Source organism: Dermacentor silvarum, chromosome 1, assembly GCF_013339745.2.
Source record: "Dermacentor silvarum isolate Dsil-2018 chromosome 1, BIME_Dsil_1.4, whole genome shotgun sequence".
Lineage (NCBI taxonomy): Eukaryota > Metazoa > Arthropoda > Arachnida > Ixodida > Ixodidae > Dermacentor > Dermacentor silvarum.
Genome location: NC_051154.1, coordinates 166,262,725 through 166,281,029, shown reverse-complemented (window position 1 = coordinate 166,281,029; position 18,305 = coordinate 166,262,725). Strand labels below are relative to the sequence as shown.

The 18,305-nt window shown below is 46.1% G+C and overlaps 1 protein-coding gene across 1 annotated transcript; it reads right to left on the bottom strand.

Annotated features, from left to right (window-relative positions):
- Positions 1 to 11,268: 11,268 nt before the first annotated feature.
- LOC119450733 (uncharacterized) lies at positions 11,269 to 17,609 on the bottom strand. Its single transcript, XM_037714249.2, has 3 exons — positions 16,844 to 17,609; positions 13,366 to 13,539; positions 11,269 to 12,122 (listed from the first exon to the last, which is right to left on the bottom strand). Exons 1-3 carry the CDS (start codon positions 17,009 to 17,011, stop codon positions 11,772 to 11,774), a joined length of 693 nt encoding a protein of 230 aa, XP_037570177.1. The 5' UTR covers positions 17,012 to 17,609; the 3' UTR covers positions 11,269 to 11,771.
- Between the last annotated feature and the right edge of the window lie 696 nt (positions 17,610 to 18,305).

Genomic DNA, 18,305 nt, shown 5'->3' with positions numbered 1-18,305 from the left:
GCCTTGATCCCGGGAGAGTGGAAGACATTTTGCAAGTGTTGCCACCGAAAGAGTGTAAGGAACTGAAAGTTTTTCTTGGGATGATTAACTTCGTGGCGCGCTTCATCCCCAACATGTCTTCACTGTCTGCGCCCCTCCGGGAACTATTGAAAAAGAACACGGCATGGCTCTGGACAGAGGAGACTGAAGAAAGCTTCCAAGGCCTTCGCACCTGTCTAACAAAGGCACCTGTTCTTGCCTGTTTTGAGAAAGGAATACCGCTGACGTCAGTAGATGCAAGCCAGAAAGGAGTGGGGGCAGTTCTTTTGCAAAACGGACACCCAATCGCCTACTCTTCACGGTCGCAACCGAAGCGCAAAAGAAATATGCGCAAATCGAGAAAGAAATGCAAGCCATTGTTCACGGGTGCTCAAGGTTTGAAGACTATGTGCTAGGGCAGCCAGAGGTCATCATCGAATCTGATCATCGCCCCCTAGAGTCAATATTTAAGAAACAGCTGTGTGAGTGCCCGTTACACTTGCAGCGTATGAGACTCGCTCTCCAGAGTTTCCCTATAACAGTGACTTACAAGCCAGGAAAAGAACTGTTCCTAGCGGATGTGCTGTCACGTTTTCCGAACAAGACTGAGCTGAAAGAGGAATCGCTAGATTTTTAAGTACATGCTCTTTCTTCGCTTCCAGTCTCTGATCAGCAACTGCAGGGAATCCGTGAAGCTCTACTGAAAGATGCAACAATGACTGAATTGTGCAGCTACTCAAGCAACGAATGGCCCAAGAGCAAGCAACAGGTATCCGAGGCCGTATGTGCGTACTGGAATTACCGGGACAAACTCCAGGTCGAAGATGGTCTCCTCCTAAGAAGCAACAAACTCGTCATTCCTCCAACAAAACGACAAGAGGTACTTCGTCTACTCCACGCGACACACAGGAGTGAAGAAAAAATGAAGGCAAGAGCCGAAGAAGTAATGTACTGGCCTTGCATGTCGATTAATATTGCATCTCTCGCGAAGACGTGGCTACTTTGTCAAAGGTACAAGAGCAGGAACGCCAGGCTACCCATACTCAGTCACAATATACCTACTTTGCCGTGGCAAGTAGTCGGAGTCGACCTTTTCTACCATGAAGGAGAGGAGTACCTAGTTATGGTAGATTTCCATTCTTTTTTTTTTTCGAGACCAAGCAGATGCATCGAACAACAGCAGAAGCAGTGACAAAGGTGTGCATGTAGATCTCCGCCACTCATGGCATCCCAGTAAAGATATGCAGCGATAATGGGCCCCCGTTCAAAAGTGCGTGCTTCCGCGTTTTTTCCACACAGTTGCGCACCGTCCACGAGACTTCCAGTCCGCATTACCCTCGCATTAACGGCATGGCTGAAAGGTCCGTCCAAGAAGCAAATAAACTGCTGAAGAAGTGCCGGTATGGAACGCTGGAGTTCTAGCAGTGCCCTGCTAGAATTGAGGAACATGCCAAGTCACCCGAAAAACGACTCATGGGACATCAGACTAGGACTAAACTGCCAGTATGTGACTGCCACCTCGTACCACAAACCGTGCCAACCGAAATTGCCCGAAAGCGACTCGACGTAATACGGCATAAACAACGCGTCTTTTACAACAGAACAACGCGAAGTCTACCGGATATTCACAGGGGCTCCACAGTGACTGTTTATGATACGACACACAGGACATGGGCACCAGCAGTTGTCATAGGCCCGGCAAGTACACTGCGCTCTTATGTCGTTGCGACAGAGAATGGGCAGCATCTACGACGCACGAGGAAGCACCTGAGATCAACAGAAGGACAACCTTTCTCCCAGCAGACCGAGTGTACGATAGCGATCCCTCAGTCCTCCCCTCAACCGTGTACCACCGAGCAACAAGAACCTCAAGAAGCACTCCGTAGAAGCACACGACAGCGTAGAGAGCCGCAACGGTATCCTCTCCTAGAACGCCGCACACAGTTCAGTGGAAGCTGTGCAAATTGACTTGTTTGTTGGTTGTATAAATCTTTCGTACAATCTTGTGTTTTTTTGTTTTTTTTCTCAAAGGAAGGAAGATGTGACTAGAGGCAACTTCATCAAGAATATTGTTGATACGCATGCGCAAGCCTGGTCTGCCTGTGTATAAATACACCTGCTTCTCGCAATAAAGTGTTCCTCCGTTTCCTGCTGCTCGGCAGTTTATATAGACAACTGCTTAAATTGTGAATAGCTGGTTATTTGCAATGTTCCGCGTATAAACCAATTGGTTTCAGCAGCTTTTATTAACTTGAAAATATGAAGCGCGAAACTTTAGGTCTCTCTGGGTGGTTTGCATGTCCTTCAAGAATGTTCCCCCATAGCCCTATTAAAATTAGTAAAAATGGAATTTACAAGGCATGCCCTAGTTCTCGATAATGTGTCTCAGTGAACTGGAGGTTAGATTGAGAAGGTTGAAGTGCGTCACATAAAGGTTTTTTTTATGCTTTAGCAGTAGGAGTGTCAAAGTGTAAAAAATGTGTGTGTGAAGTGTTCGAAGCGAGTCATGTGGTGTGTGTGTGTGTGTGTGTGTGTGTGTGTGTGTGTGTGTGTGTGTGTGTGTGTGTGTGTGTGTGTGTGTGTGTGTGTGTGTGTGTGTGTGTGTGTGTGTGAGAGAGAGAGAGAGAGACTTCGCTCCTCGAAAAGGCAATACTTGAGTCAAGAGAACACCTTGCAATGTGGTGAACGTGGTTTAAATAATGGATTTGAGACCCGCAAGGAATTGCGACATTATTGTAACGCATTTCTCGCATTTACCACTAAATCGCCACTGAATTTTTTTACTCACTGGTGCTGTTTGGCCAGAATTGGCATGGAAACAATAATCAAATTTGTTTCATTTACACCAGTTATAGCCAGCATAGTAGTGCAAGTCACTAATCTGATTGAGTACAGATTTGCAGTATGGCACTAAGATTAGTCATGACATTCAACTTATCTTAAGAAATCTTGCAGCCACTTTCATAGTGGTAATAAACTTAGAGCACTAAAAGAAATATTAAACTATGCAAATCATGCTGGCACAGCACTGGCAGCAGTGTATGAGCAGGCAAGCATACAGGTGTATGGAAATTTCAATGCAATGAACTTTGACTGCAACATTGGTGGTATCAGGCGTGTCATGTTTTCTCAGTAAGCTGCACCGAGTCCATACTTTGGTGTTTCTCTTGCAAACCAAAATGTGCCTTATTGCCAGTGATCTTGTCTCTCGTTCTGATAGCATTTGTTTATGTTTAACTTAAAACGTCATTTCTCACAGGGCATCCAGATAACAACAGCAGTGTCACAATTCCCAGCCTTTGCGCTCTCCGTCAGAAAGCCATCAGGGGCAAGCCACTTATGTTTGCCTTCAGACAAGTGGTTGATGTCAAGTTCAATGCAGTTGTGAAGACAACATTGTAAGTAGATATAGGCGTGTAGTCTAATATAATGACCCAAGTTCCAATTTAAAACTGTGAGGCTCTTTTGGCGGCCTTAGGTTGATATATTGTGCAGTTGTGTGCAGTTTTTAGATATTGCCAATGGTACAGCGCACATTGCGGGTATGACTGTTGCTCCGAAGTACATACTTGATGTGCTGGCCTTGAAAGGCCATCATTTCATGATGGCCTTTCATAATAGGATTTTCTTTTGTGCAAGGATATTCACAGATTGGGGCATTGCAGCATCATATTCTGTATTCTGCATTCAGTGCTAATTTCAGATGACCCTCATCTTACCATTTGCAGGAAAGGAATATTTGTTTACTCTCTGCAATGAGCTTCTTATTTGCTCATTGCATTAAACTCCTCAACCTTTAATTCTCGTATAATTCTCACAACCTTAAAATTTTAGCTTTTCGAATTGTTTTGAATACAGTATCAAAATCAAAATGCGCCTGATTGCAATCTAGACTGCAAGGAAATTTAAGAAATTGCAAGAAACCCACAGCCTCTTATAGTAGTTGACTCTTTTCAGCAGACCATGTACCTATTTCTTTTACTGTGCTGCTCATGAAAATCGCAAACATGTTTGATTTAACATAGCCATTGCAGGACAAGAGAAAAAAAATAAAAAAGATTAACAGGAGCACTTTTCACGTGGATGCAATGCTTTTGGACATTCTCCAGGTGGCAAAATGTACATTTAAGAGAGAGAGTGACCTTGAATAAGAGTGGGTGGGTCGGAAAGCCGATTTGCAGCCATTGTGACTCATCCATGTAGTGGCAATGCAGGATGAGAAATTGTTGTGCACTGCGGTCTAGTAAATAGGCCAGCACTTAAACAAATTCCCCCACAGTAAGGGGGAAATGAAAGATATGTTATCGAATAAAGATGGTGGTTTTAGTAGAGAGCAGAAAATTCTAGGCTCTAGTTTAGCAGCTACAATATGAACGACTATGTAAATAGTGGGAGGCCAACATAAACTGAGTAGAAGGACGTCACTGTTTAGAGCAAGAAGTAGAAATTGAGAGCATGAGGAAGGATTGCAAGTTTAAATAAAGGAATACTACTTGTTAGCTTATTGCCAAGCTAACACATTGGAACAAGGGAGGTGTGCTCCGAGGAAAATAGTTGACAGAACGGGCTAAATTTTCTAGGGAAATGTGCCTTAACGCTGATTCTTACTCAATCAGTAAAGAAATACACAATAATAAATGAAAAAATTTAAGTGTACAGAAAGGGCCTTTTAGACTGCAGTGGAGACTTGGATATTGTTGGGCTGGATGCAAGTATTGCAGGGCAGCTGAGAATGCAGGGGGGTTTCTTCATTTTCATCTGTTGTGCACTCTCTTTCTACAGTAGTGCTCTTCGTATCCTAGTGTATAAATGTTAAAAACAACTATTTTCTCTTGCCTTGAGCATAGCGGTCTTATTGTGTCTCTTCCCATGAAGTCTTCTGCTGCAGTGCTCCTGAAGTGTAATGCACAGCTACATTACAGATTTTATAATGCCAGTTTCATGTTGCGGTCACATCCATGCTCCTGGAGAAATACCCATTGTTGGGAGATGTCGTTGGTAGTGTCTTTACATTTTATGCTCTTACTTTTCCATGGTGAAAAGGCTACTGTAAGTTTATTTATTTCTGCTGCTGTGTATGCCACTATGCCACTTTGTATTCACAATGACTTAGTGGTCTAGTGATCGCAGTAAATTGCGATTTATAAATTTGAAAACTAGAAATTTCCCCTACCTTTCATTTGTTATGTCATCTAAGCTGTGCTTTGTGTTCGGTCACAATGATTAGGAGTGTTGTTTTCAGAAGCTTGTTGCCTTATCAAATTTCCCAGTGTACAGGATCATAATGAAATGCACAAAGTGAACTCTCATGATTCTGTTATTTTGCTAATGCAGGAAGTAGGATTCCAGCACAGCCATGCACTGCACTTATTGGTCAAAATGCTCAGACAATGGAGTCCCTTGTTCCTTGTGGTGAACCTTGAACAACATTCTCGTTTTTATGAAAGCTAAAGGTGATTTGCTGCATAAATTACATTTTTACAGCTTAAGCTTTTTCCTAAATTGAATCAGCAAATATATGCTGTTTAATATCTTTATACTGTTTGATACAATCATTTCTTGCTGGAGGATATTAAACGCAATGTTCAACTTGTACTTACTGTTAGAAAAGTATCCGACCTTATTTTTTCTTTTTTTTGCGAACACCTGATGGATATGAAACAAGCGCGCTTGCATCAGCCGACCTTAAGCCTCCGTGCACATGCACGAATTTTCTCCCACCTGCCATTAGCGTCACTCACTGGGACGCAGCGTTTGAGTGAGGTAGTGTGCAGTGCTCTCGTCAGTTTTTTTATTGCAATGAAAATGACGGAGTGACTGGAGCAGCGCTACTGCATCAAAGTAGAGATGGGCAAAACGGCTCACTTCAGTGAGCGGCTCGGACCGGCTCAGCTCACTGAAATGAACCGGTTCATTTGAACAGCTCACCGGTTCACTTAAACGTGTAACCTGTGTTATGCATATTCCATAGTTATCTAGCTTTGAAAAAAAAAACGATATATGCATAATTTAATAACCACGTTCTTGGTATTTTCGCTATGTTTAGAGAATATTTTTACATATATTAAAAGCGTTAATTTTTAGTTCTAATGAAACTTTCTTTTCTGATATTGGGGATAAAATGCCTATGATACTGTGACAGGCAGAATACGACGTACATTTTTCAGAAAAAGAAATATGTAACTTCATCGGCATTACAGAAGCTTGTCTCTTTTTGTGGTACTTTAAAATCAACTTTTGTCAAAATAAGAACACAAAATGATTGTACATTATGTTTCAACTTTATTCATTTATTCATATATGTACGTTCACTATAATATGAGTAAGCTGTAACGCCATGCAAAATGAATGTAGAAATCATTTCTTGAAGTACAATACAAAAATCATACGAAAGATCCACAAAACTGCCGCACGTACCTTTCATTTTTTTTCTCTCGAGTGCACGCGCAATACTGGTGATCATGCCATCATATGCCAGGACAAAAAAAAAGAGAAAAAAGGAAATGAAGTTTTGTTACAGCACAACAGATCATTGGCCTCATTTTAATGACGTGCTAATGGTACCCTCAGAAAATGCACTGAACTGGATGTCATGGGCGACATTTTCATGACCACACTAATTAGCACAAATGAAGACCAGGACGTAAACTGTACTTTCACCTCTTGTCTTTAAAGACACGGAAGACCATCTTCGAAGTGTTATTGGACCAGCGCACGATGTGTGATCGGTGAGAGTCGTGAGACATCGTTCGAACAGCAGCAGGCAACGAACGGTACCATCCTTTGCCAATTAAGACTTCTTTACTTCTCCTCTCGGTGGCATCGGGTGCCACATGATAGGACGCACAAAAAACCAAAGGGACTGCTGCGTACACCACACACTGCGCGCATTCGTCGGTCAGAAATCGAAACCTCGAAACACAGCGGAGGACCCGGCTCTGACAGAACGGTTCGGCACGGCTCATTCAATGAGAGAGAACCGGCTTCCTCACTCCGAAGGAATCGCTGCTCGCTTACTGAACCATGGCTCAATCGCTCTTCAAACAAGCGGCTCAAAAGATCCGGCTCGTTCCTGAGCGCTCTCTAGGAACGGTTCCTCACGCTCACTGAATGAGAGAGAGCCCAGCCGGATTCCTCTCTCCGAAAGAACCGCAGCTCACTTACTAAACCACGGCTCCCTCCAAAAGAGCGGCTCGCTCCTGAGCGCTCAGGAGCGAGCCGGATCTTTTGAGCCACTCTTTTGAAGAGCGAGGGAGCCGTGGTTGAGTAAGTGAGCGGCAGTTCTTTCGTTCTTCAGCCGAAGGCGAGGTGGTGAAGGCAACTCTTGCGAGAAAGGGCGGGAAGGCAGTTGCTTTCTCGTACCGCTAATAGATGGCGCGGAAGTCGCACCCAGCAGAAGACCCGGCTCTGACGGAACGCATCGGCACGGCTCTCTGAACGCGAGGGAACCGACTCCCTTTCTCCAAAAGAACCGCCGCTCATTTTTACTGAACCACGGCTCACTCGCTCTATAAAAAGAGCCGCTCACAAGATCCGGCTCGCTCCTGAGCGACCCATCTCTACATCAAAGTTTGCCAGAAACTGGGCGACAGCCAAGTGGAAACCATTCGGAAGATTCAGACAGCTTTCGGTGATGATGCTATGAGCAGCACACAGATTAAGGTGTGGTACAACCGGTTTAAAGATGGCCGCACATCGGTGGAGAGCGAGCCATGCTTCGGTCGGCCATCAACATGCCGAAATGACCAGGTCATTGTGGGACCGTCGTGTGACTATCCGAGAAATTGCGGAAGAGGTGGGCATCAGCAATTTTTCTGCACATGCCATTATGACCAAAGATTTGGCAATAAAAAGAGTTGCAGCGAAATTCGTGCCTCACGGTGCAGCATAAGCAACTTCGTGTTGAAGTCTCACAGGACATGCTGGATTCCACAGTGACCCCGACCTCATGAACACCATAATCACTGGTGACAAGTCTTGGGTGTACGGGTACGTCCCGGAAACCAAATCTCAGTCGTCACAGTGGAAGCATTCCACGTCACCAAGAACAAAGAAGGCCCACCAAGTGCACAGCAACGTCAAAGTGATGCTGACTGCTTTCTTTGACTCCCGTAGTGTGGTACACTACAAGTACACACCACGGGGTCAAACAATCACCAAAGAGTACTACAGGGATGTCCTCCGTCACCTACGTGATGCTGTGCTGCGCAAGAGACCGCAGTTGTGGTCAACAGGAAATTGGCGCATCCATCACAACAATGCTCATGCACATTCCTAGCACTTGATTCAACTTTTTTGGTGAGAAACCAGGCTCCTGTAGTTCTCAGGCTTCTTACTCTCCTGATATGGCTCTCTGCGACTTCTGGCTGTTTCCCAAAATCAAGAGGCCATTGAAAGGAGCGCGATTTCAGACAAGAGAGGACATTATGGCTGCAATGACAGCTGAGCTAAACTCTATTCCAAAAGAGGGGCCTTCTCGGAATGCTTCCAACAATGGCAGCACCGCTTGGAGAAGTGTGTGGAGTCCAAAAGAGAGACTACTTTGAGGGTGATTAGGTTTCTAATGCCAGTTTTTTTTCTTCAGCCAAAGGTCGGGTACTTTTCTAACAGACCTCGTTTGCATGACTGGCTGTTGCATGAGAGCTTGTGTTTAAAAAATGTGAACTCACACATTTCAAGCTACATTCAGTAACCAGAGTATGGATGATTTAAAAAAAAACCTTATTTGCTCATTTATGTACTCACATAATACAAACTACAAATACTCACTACAAATAATTTAGAAATTGGCAATGTGTTTTAATACTTCATCCACATGTTGTGGCCAGCAGAGTACCTTAATGAACAGTGGTTTGTTTTTATAAGGCCCCCATTGATACATCACTTTGCACCTAAACAGGAATAAATGTGGAACATTTAGGCTTTTGTTTTGCAGTAGAAAAAGAATCCATTTTCAAGCAACATATTTTATAACAGACCATGCAGTGCCTTTGCATTACAAAAATTTAAAGAAACCAGAATTGTAATTAGAAAATCTGCTACACAGCACTTTTAGCTCGGAGAACTCTCCTATTCACATTTGAAAAAAAAATGATTTAGGTGCCCAAAAAAGTTCTACATCCTTTTCGTGCTGAAGAGCAAAAATTCATAATGATGCTCCTGGCTCAAACCTTATTGAAGCAAGTTCATGTGTGGAGAATATTGTTTCAGTCTATCGAAAATGTTGGCCAGTCAAGCTTTACATTGACTTTCCAAATCAACTTTTTGCAATGCTTTTCCATGGCATTGGTGTACAACATAACAGGTGTGCTTCTTGTGTGCTTGCTCTGCATTTCATGTACTTCCCTAATTGACCTTTGTAATATACATTTTTTTTTCAAGGCCATCAAAACGAATTTTTTGTACTTGCAATTTAATAATGAAAATTTATTCCTTTAAGTGGCACATAACTCTTCAAGACAAACTCTGGCTCTTTCAGTGTTACCATATATATAAGGACAGATTTGTTCAGTTCTTATATTTTAAAAAACATACTTTTGTAGGAAATACAAGTTTTCTTGTACTTACAAATGCGTTTCGTGATTGCGCATTTTAGATTGTTATTTATGTATTGTGTATTTATGTATTCTAGCATGGAATAAATATATTTATATTTTCCTTGAAAATGCTGTATCACGTCTTGCCGGGTCTGTATTATACAGATCTAGAAATCGTAATAACCATTTATGTAGATGAACACGCTCAGAAGTATAGAATTTGCTAGGTTGTATTTGTGCAGTGAAGACAGGCTTGGCCCCGAATTGCTAATATTTGTTCTGATCCACACGTATAAATGTTGTGTATGCCCATGAAAGCTTCAAGCTGGGGTATCGGACGCTGTGTTTGGTAGCTGAACTTGCACCTTCTGGTACACATGAGAGTTACGCATGGATCGCTCATAATTCAAGGCATGTACAGCTGAGCCTGCCTTCCATGTACTGTAGAAATAAAAAGGTGTACACCCTTCCAACACCCATGAATATGGGTGTTAATGTAGACTAGCACCCTAACATCTCAAGTTTATTTTTGCTGGGCACCCTTCCTTTAGGGTGCTGTAATAGCACCCCAACTGTAGAATGTAGGCAACAGTACCCTTAGGGTGTCCACCGGAGACAAACTGATTTACACCCTTAAGGGTGTTAAAATGTTTAGTGTGCACGGTCGTGTCCTGTGTCGAAGTCTCCTCTAAACAACAGTCTTTTATGCACCAGTTAAAAATGTCAAGCTTGGAATACACCCCAACTAGCACAACTCTCTTCTCTAATGATACTGTTGAAAGCTCCAAAACATTCTCTACACAGACGCAGCCACGCACCGACCCGCTCACACAGCATGTGATGAACTCTGAACTCCAAGAATACACATCAGTTATTGAAATAGGAAGATGTGACTTCTTGGAGTTCAGAGCTTATATTTCAATAACTACCATTGTCGAAGCTGAAGCAGCTATTAGGCTCGCCATAAGCTCCAACCGAAGTCGTGGGAACATAATCACGTACTCGTAAGTGACCTGTCGCAACTATGCAATTAATAATCTGACATATCTGCCACAGTCTTACGATTTGAACCCTGAGCCAAGAGTCCGTTCGCAGTAGCCAGTGTGCACATGCAGTAGACCGCTTAAGCATATGCCACCTGAACACCTCAAAGAGGAGCCAACAGAGGGAGACCATATTTACTTCAATACAAGACTACTAAAACCCCACAAATCCCTAACTCCCGAGAATGTCATGAACCCCACATTATACACGCACAAATGCCCACACTGCAAGGCATACGCATCATTATAACACACAACATGGGAGTGTTCCTACAGGCTTTGAACAGCGGGAAGGCTGTGTTGTTGAACTTGGACCCCAAGTGACCAGCGTGAGCTGGTCTGGCATGTCTGGGAGATATCTTGGCTGGGCCGAACGGCGCTAGCCATCGGCGATGGAACGAGTCGACTTCCATGCATGACAGTGTTCCAAGCGCATTCCAGACGCATTTTCTATACCGATGCTAGACAACAGCTCCGACGTGTGGAGCCGTGGTGGATCACACCCATTTTACATGCACGCCGCAGGCCGCACCTCGTTTATCCAGCGGCGGTGCCTAAACTAAGGACCCTTCCTTCCGTCCCATGCTCCAGGTCGGAAGCAAAAACCAGTTCCCTATGTGCGTTTTGTTTATTTATTTGACACAAATAAAATAAAGACAAGATGCCACAAGAACAATGGTAAGATAACTGCAAGCGCATAAATTAAACAAAACAATACACCACTATTCATAACATACATTAATATAGATACGTAACATAACATAAATCTACGCAATGTCATATGCTGTAGATGCGCTACGCGTGATGGCGTGATAGCCAGGCAGAGCCGCGGAAAGGTGTCCAGCCAGCACTTTGCCTCCTCCCAGTCGCCCGTAAATCAGTGCTGGTGTGCGGGGGAAGTCGGCCGGAACCACCTCCTTGAGTATGGAGATCTTGGACTTGTCGCGTCCCGGGAGTGAACCAATGTTTAGCAGGCCGCTGCGAGCTGCCTGCTAAACACTGTCTGCTGCAGCTCCTTTAGCTTGACATGGTCAGGCTCCCCATTGTCTCCGGATCAGTTCGCGTAGTCAAGCCCAAGGTTGTCCTGGAGTATTATGCTGTGGCTCTGCCTCGTGGTGTAATTGAGGGCCCTGCGAGGGTGCCACCTAGTCAAGCCCAAGCTTGTCCTGGAGTATTATGCTGCGGCTCTGCCTCGTGGTGTAATTGAGGGCCCTGCGAGGGTGCCACCCGATGGCGTCCCGTCCCACACACTTTCATCCGAGGGCGCCCTCGTCCACGTGTGGCACTGCTCGAACGTTGCTGGCTCGCAAACGTTCGCCATGCACCCTTCGTGGGAGTAAGGGAAGGCATCGCAGCAAGTGAGACGGAAGTGGGTGAACGACTTGTGGCCAGTCTGGGTGAATATGTACCAGACCACGTGGCAAGCCGTATAGACCAGGCCCGCGGCGACCGTGTATGGCCATTCCCCGATCCCCAGGGGTCGAACTGTGTGCTGCGAATCCGGCGGAGCCATCTCCGTAGAAACCTGTGACGATGAATGCATCGGTTTTTAGCGTGCAAGGCGGTGCTGGTTTGCAAGAAACTGCGACAACACAACGTGAAGCGAACAAGTCTTGTGTGACATCGAATCTGATAAGGATTGTCCAAGAAGTGGGCAGTGGCACTATAATAAGGTCGCACTTGCTGCTTCTATCCTGAACTGATCAAACAAAAACATGCATTCGTTTGGCCATATCAAATCATTGTTTTAATGGTTACGATTTCGTGCTTTCAAGATAGATAAACTAGGGCCGGATGGGCAGATGTGGCATCGTCGTGGCAGATGTGGGGTTGTGGTAGATGTGTATATCGTCGTCATCTTTTCTTTCTTCACTCGCGTCTCTTGTCATTTCAGCACTTCAACGACCAAGTGGAAGGGAAAGAAAATACTGACATTACACCACGCTACAATGAGAACATACACGTGCACTCAAACGCGCTCAAATGAGAACCCCTACCTAAACATAAAAACAGCAAAACACTCTTACATAGCCTCTGGTTCCTCTTTTTACAGTTAGTGCGGTGCCATTCTGCTTGTGAACCTTCTGCTCCTCGCGCTTATCTTATACCTCGTCCATTTTCTCAAACGAGGTTGCACAAGTTGGAGGTCGGGTAACGTGCCTGGTTTCTACAACGCTAATGATTTCACGAGATAAGTTCACAAAGCCATTACCACCTTTTGGTTTGCACACGCGCGTTCGCTCCATGCACTCATTCTCTTTGCTATGACATTTATCTTCTACCGACCTCACTACCCCGCTTCAAGTCCAAGAATATCCTTCTGCAGTACGTAAGGTTCTGCTTTGCCGCGGCCGTCACTTGTACACAAATTAGTACACCAATTAATGCTGGGCAGCTATCGCTTGCAGCACATCCAGAGCTGTGACCAATACTCTGACACTGTTCTTGCGGGCTTGTCCCACGCTATACTTTTACAGCTGCAAGTATGTTCCTGCGCTGGCATTACGCAAGCTCACAAGACTGCATTTGCTTTCAAGCATTTCGGAAACCTGGAGTTTTTGCTGTTGCCTTTCATACCGCCTGCTCCTATTTACAAAGCTTCTTGCTTTAATTCCCTGCCTGAACACGTGCAGCCATTGCAGCTATCTTTGCGGCTGCTGGAGCAGTTCTCACCGCTCGTACATTGTGGGCTTTGTGGGCCTGTAGCCTTTACGGAGGGCACCATCATACATGAGCAACCTCAGTATTCACTCCGTCTGCACTCTCACCATATGTAGGCTCACGGGCATTGGACAGGCAGATGTGGCGTGGTTTGTGCTGGATCTGGCTGGTGGAGACATCAAGGGCGTGAGGTGGCAGGTGGCGAAGACGGGGGCGGCGACGACATGTCCAAGGTCCTGGGTCAGGGTTCGCTGGCGGTTGACACAGGCACCAAGTGCGAGCTGTCAGAGGAAAGAGCACGAGAAACTGACACGTGACGCACTCGCCAAACATCCCAAAGCACTAGTCTGCTTTGGAACGAAAATAGTATGCGTGCGATCATGGCCTAATGGCAGAACATTGGGCCGATGTGCTCGAAGCTTCCAACAGCCAACTCTTCCTTTATCGAACTTCCAATCCCGGAACTGACAAACGTTTCAATTCGCCGCTCCAACACTGCTTAACTCTCGTAAAGAGCATGCTTGGACCGGGCTCGACTGTTGCGCGCGCTCGCTTCTTACGGCCTTCGCATCGGGGCTAGTTCATGCCTATCGCCGCTGCTTGAAGGTGGGCGCTGCGACCCACCCTGCTCAGCGGCTCCCAGCCGATCTGTGCAGCGCGCGCAACACTGGAAGATTGGGTCGAGCGCGCTTCTTACCTCACCGTGCATTCAAGAACAAGTCGCCTAATTGTAGAGGACGCGTAAATGGTTCATCTAGGCTTCTTATAAACGGACGCAGTTAACTATTAATATATCGAGCTTCTTTAAATTCACTGGGGATGCATGCGCCGGGAGAACAGCCGCAATCAAATGCATTTTGAGGAATGAAAATAAATATTTATTGCTCGTATGCACTTACAATGGTTGCCATACTTTCATGCGAAAACTTTGCGGACACAGTAGCTCACAAATGTGTCTTATTCACAATTACAATCTAAAGTGTTTCCATGGCGGCTTGTGTACATAGGCCGCAGGCTTGTCGTTTTCGTCAGTTGGTTTGATTGATATACCAAGGAGTATTCTCAGAAACTTCTCGGCAATTAGATTTGCGGATCGTATCGCATGACTGTCGTCAACACCTTCAAGGCAGCCCAAGATGGGAGCGCGTTGTAAATAAGGCTGGACTGCTCTTTTGAGTACTTCTAGTACACTCCTGCGTGGCAGGTGTTCGGAGGCTTTATCGAAAAAAAAAACGGTATTATTTATTCATTTTTATTTTATAAATACTGCAATCATCATGCGGTGATTTTAGCAGGGTGGTACAAGCATAACCAATACATTGCAGAAAATGCACAGGTTAATAAAGAGAACTGTTATTTGAATAAATACAAAGCGTACAGGTTGGGCACAGGCAACGTTATACTATAGAAGTAAAACACTGTCACTGCAAACATGGCACAAACAAAATAATGTCACTATAAACATGATAAAAAGGAAGCTAATGTTGGCGCAGAGACGATGTCATTTTTTAGCTGGTTCCAGTCCACTATTGTGCGGGGAAAAAAAGAATACTTAAAAGAGTTGCTGTGTGTGGAAAAAGGAGTTAGGGCCCATTCAACACTTGCGACTAGGCGAGGTCGCGCGACCGATTGCGACTGGCGACCAGAAAGCTACTTAAGACTAACGATGTTCACAGTGACAAATGCGACCGACCAGTCGCTAAGCAGAAATGTCTCACGATATGCCGTTCACGTCTGCTTGAAATGTTATCGCCGCGTAAAATAAGCGTGAGCATTTACGGACGTCCTGTTTCTTCGCATCTGATTGGTTCAGCTGTTCTGCGACTGCGGTCGCGCTACTGAAAAATCGAGCAGTGAGCGACTGGCCCGAAACGGTCGCATTCCGAGAAAAGAGACCATTTGCGGCTACTTGCCACTGGTCGCATTGCGACTAACTTGGTCGCGCGACCTCGCCTAGTCGCAAGTGTGAATGGGCCCTTATAGTGAAATTGTGTATTTGCTGAGTAGCGTATCCGGAGAAGAAGGCTAGGATCTTTGTTATGTCCATCTGATAAGTTGATGCTATCTTGTCCAAATATTTTGTCCAAAAGCGCTAAACTCGGGCTACAATCTCATTGCTTGGGAACTGGTGAAAAGAAACACCCGAGTGTTTTCCCGGAAGCGTATTTATTTGCGCCCAAGCCCATGCAGTGCTCGACTGCTGGCGCCGCCATGCGCCGCTCGCGCGTACCACGTTTCTAGCCGCACGGCCGCCTGGTTCGGCGCGCGCGGCGCCGATTCAGGCGGCCGTGCTTGCCGCCGCCGTTGGAACTGAGAACACGCAGTGCTGGTGGTGACTAGGCACAACTGTGGCTGCCGTTAAGGGCTCGATGCTATTCCTAAATAAACGCATCACTGTTTTAATGGTCCAAATATAACCTCACTATCAGGGAGGGAGCAGTCTACCTGACTGGAGCAGTATTTTTTTATTTGGGGTGTTGCTACGCTGCGCTCTGCAACACCCCAACGACCGCCGCTTCGCGTCGGCGCCCGGCACCGGGGTGCAACAGACCGCGCTGGCAAACAGAGAGGAAAAAAAAAAAAAAGAAAAGCGTGATACCAAGAAAAAAAAATTTCTAGCGAAGGCGGGCGTCGTAACCACTAGGCCATACAGCCAGGCTTCAAAGCTTGCATTCATGCGAACCATATGATTGCGTTTGAGCGCACAGAAACCACCTAGAAACATGGTACGTGCGAGCGGCGCGTGCCGGCGCCAGCGGTCGAGCACTGGGCTTGGGCGCAAATAGAAACGCGCTTCCCGGAACGGGACTTGCAATGCGGAAGACAGCCATACACAATCACACAGCAGTTATATACCGATATGCAATGAACGGTGCCAAGTCTTGGCTGTGGCAGCGCGTACTAAAGGCTGTACGACCGTCTTCAGGAGCCCTCAAATTACTGCATACTGAACAACACTGACAGAGCACCGAATAAAATGCGCGGGAAAACGATCGTGCGAGCGCGTAGGCAAGCGCATGTACGCGGAGCAGGGAAGGAAAGGTTGCAGCGCCCCTACCGCCGACGGGTGGCTAAACGTGCTGAGAAACTATCCCATTGTTTCCCCGACGGGTGAGAAGGCCGTAAGAAGCGAGCGCGCGCGCCAGTCGAGCCCGGCCGTGCCCTTACCAATCTCTCTCGACGTGGTGCAACGCTGCGTTAGTCATATTTGGCGACTCATTGCGTCCAAGTGAAATTATTAGCCTTCAAGTGAACATGTTCCGACTAGATCACTTGTTAAGGCCATTAAGACAAGCAACGGGTTCCGAACACTGGCACTACATCTCGCTTCGCAGGAATCTGAGCTCGATGGTCACGTAGCCTTGACTCTGCTGTACGGAACTACTAAAACAGTATGGTCGACTTTGGCACGAGAGGAGACCCTGATGTGCTCGAAGGCAGCGATTCCAATCCACTGTCGGTCATGCATTTCTTTTAAAAAAAGTGCGAAGTGTAAAGAGAAAGGAAAGGACCTAGCGACCTCCCGCAAAGTGCCTAGACTGAGTGAAAGAATGCTTCGCATTAAAAGAAGCCGTCGGCACTCACCATGTGTAGGCTCACGGGCATCGAACGGGCAGATGTGGCGTGGTTAGGGCTGGCTCTGACTGGTGGAGATATCGAGGGCGTGAGGTGGCGGGTGACGAAGACTGGGTCGGCGACGATGCGTGCAAGGTCGTGGGTTAGGGTTCGCTGGCGGTTGGCACAAGCACCCATATATGCCCGGACCTCGCACTCCGCTGTCCTCGGCCACACAGTCGCCCTGGATCCCGCCTGCCTGTTCCTGGTAATCGCGGAATGTCAGGTGGTCTCCGACCTCGCTCCTGCCGCCGGCTTCGAATCGTTCGGATCGTTGGGGGTGTCCAGGTATGTCAGCCACGTCCGATGTCGTTCGCTGATGGTCGCCGTCTCTCTTCTGATCGCTTGTCCGGCCACCACTCCGTTTTTGGCACAAGCTCCACACACGTGGACCAATCGCAGCACACAATATATTCCGAACACCACGATGCCACCGCTCATTCGACCATGTCGCGCGTGCAAGTTACCCAATCGCGATAGAACACGACGCCACAATTCGTCGTCGTCGTTCTCTTCTTTTTCTTCTTCTTTCTTCTTTGCTCCCGTCTCTACACTCTGTTGTATTAGCACTTCTTTTTCTTCACCCAGCACAGCCTAGGGTCGGTAATATTGATGAATGATTAATCGATTAAATATATCCCGCAAAATGATTCATCTTCATCGAGCTCCACCTTTCATTTAATCAACTTAATCGATTAGCCCTGTTCGATTAATCATTTTCGAGAGTTTGACAGGAGTGGCGCGAAAATTTGGAAATCGTACGGGAAATGGCGGCGCGCAAGCATGACTATGCGGCTGTGGTTGAGCGACTGTCAGACTGTTTTTCCGAGTCCCGAGACATAGCCTCCTATATATTCTATGCCTGCCGGATTATCGGCGATCCCATTGATAGCGGCCGTCGTCGGAACTATGGCGGTGGCGCCACTTACGTAGGGTTGTCGCGTGCGAGTTTTTTACGTTTTTGGTGCTCACAGGTGACAAAAAATACGTGAAAGTAAATAAAAATTGTGCAAATACTTATATATCTTAGTGTTGTAATAATATAGCAATATAAAGCGGTCGTCGTCAAAACGTGGGATGGGGGCGCCACTTACGTAGGGGGTCTAAGGTGCGCTTTTTGAAAGTTTTTGAAAATAAACTTCCCATTTTCGACGATATCGCTGCAAGAAAAAACTTTGGGGAAGCAGCGAAACATACACAGCGGCGTTTCCAATTCTGCGGCTTCCAAAAAAGAAGTCGTCTGCTACCACCGCAACAGCCTATTTAAACCTTTATTATGACAAGAGTGTGAACAACTTTCGTCATCTGCTACTGCTATCATGCGGCAGTTGTGACATCCCCATGACGAGGTTTGCCGCTCCCTTCAATATGCTGATTCTTACCCTACGTAGGTGACGCCACCATAGACGACGGCCTTTTCGCGCTCATCCGG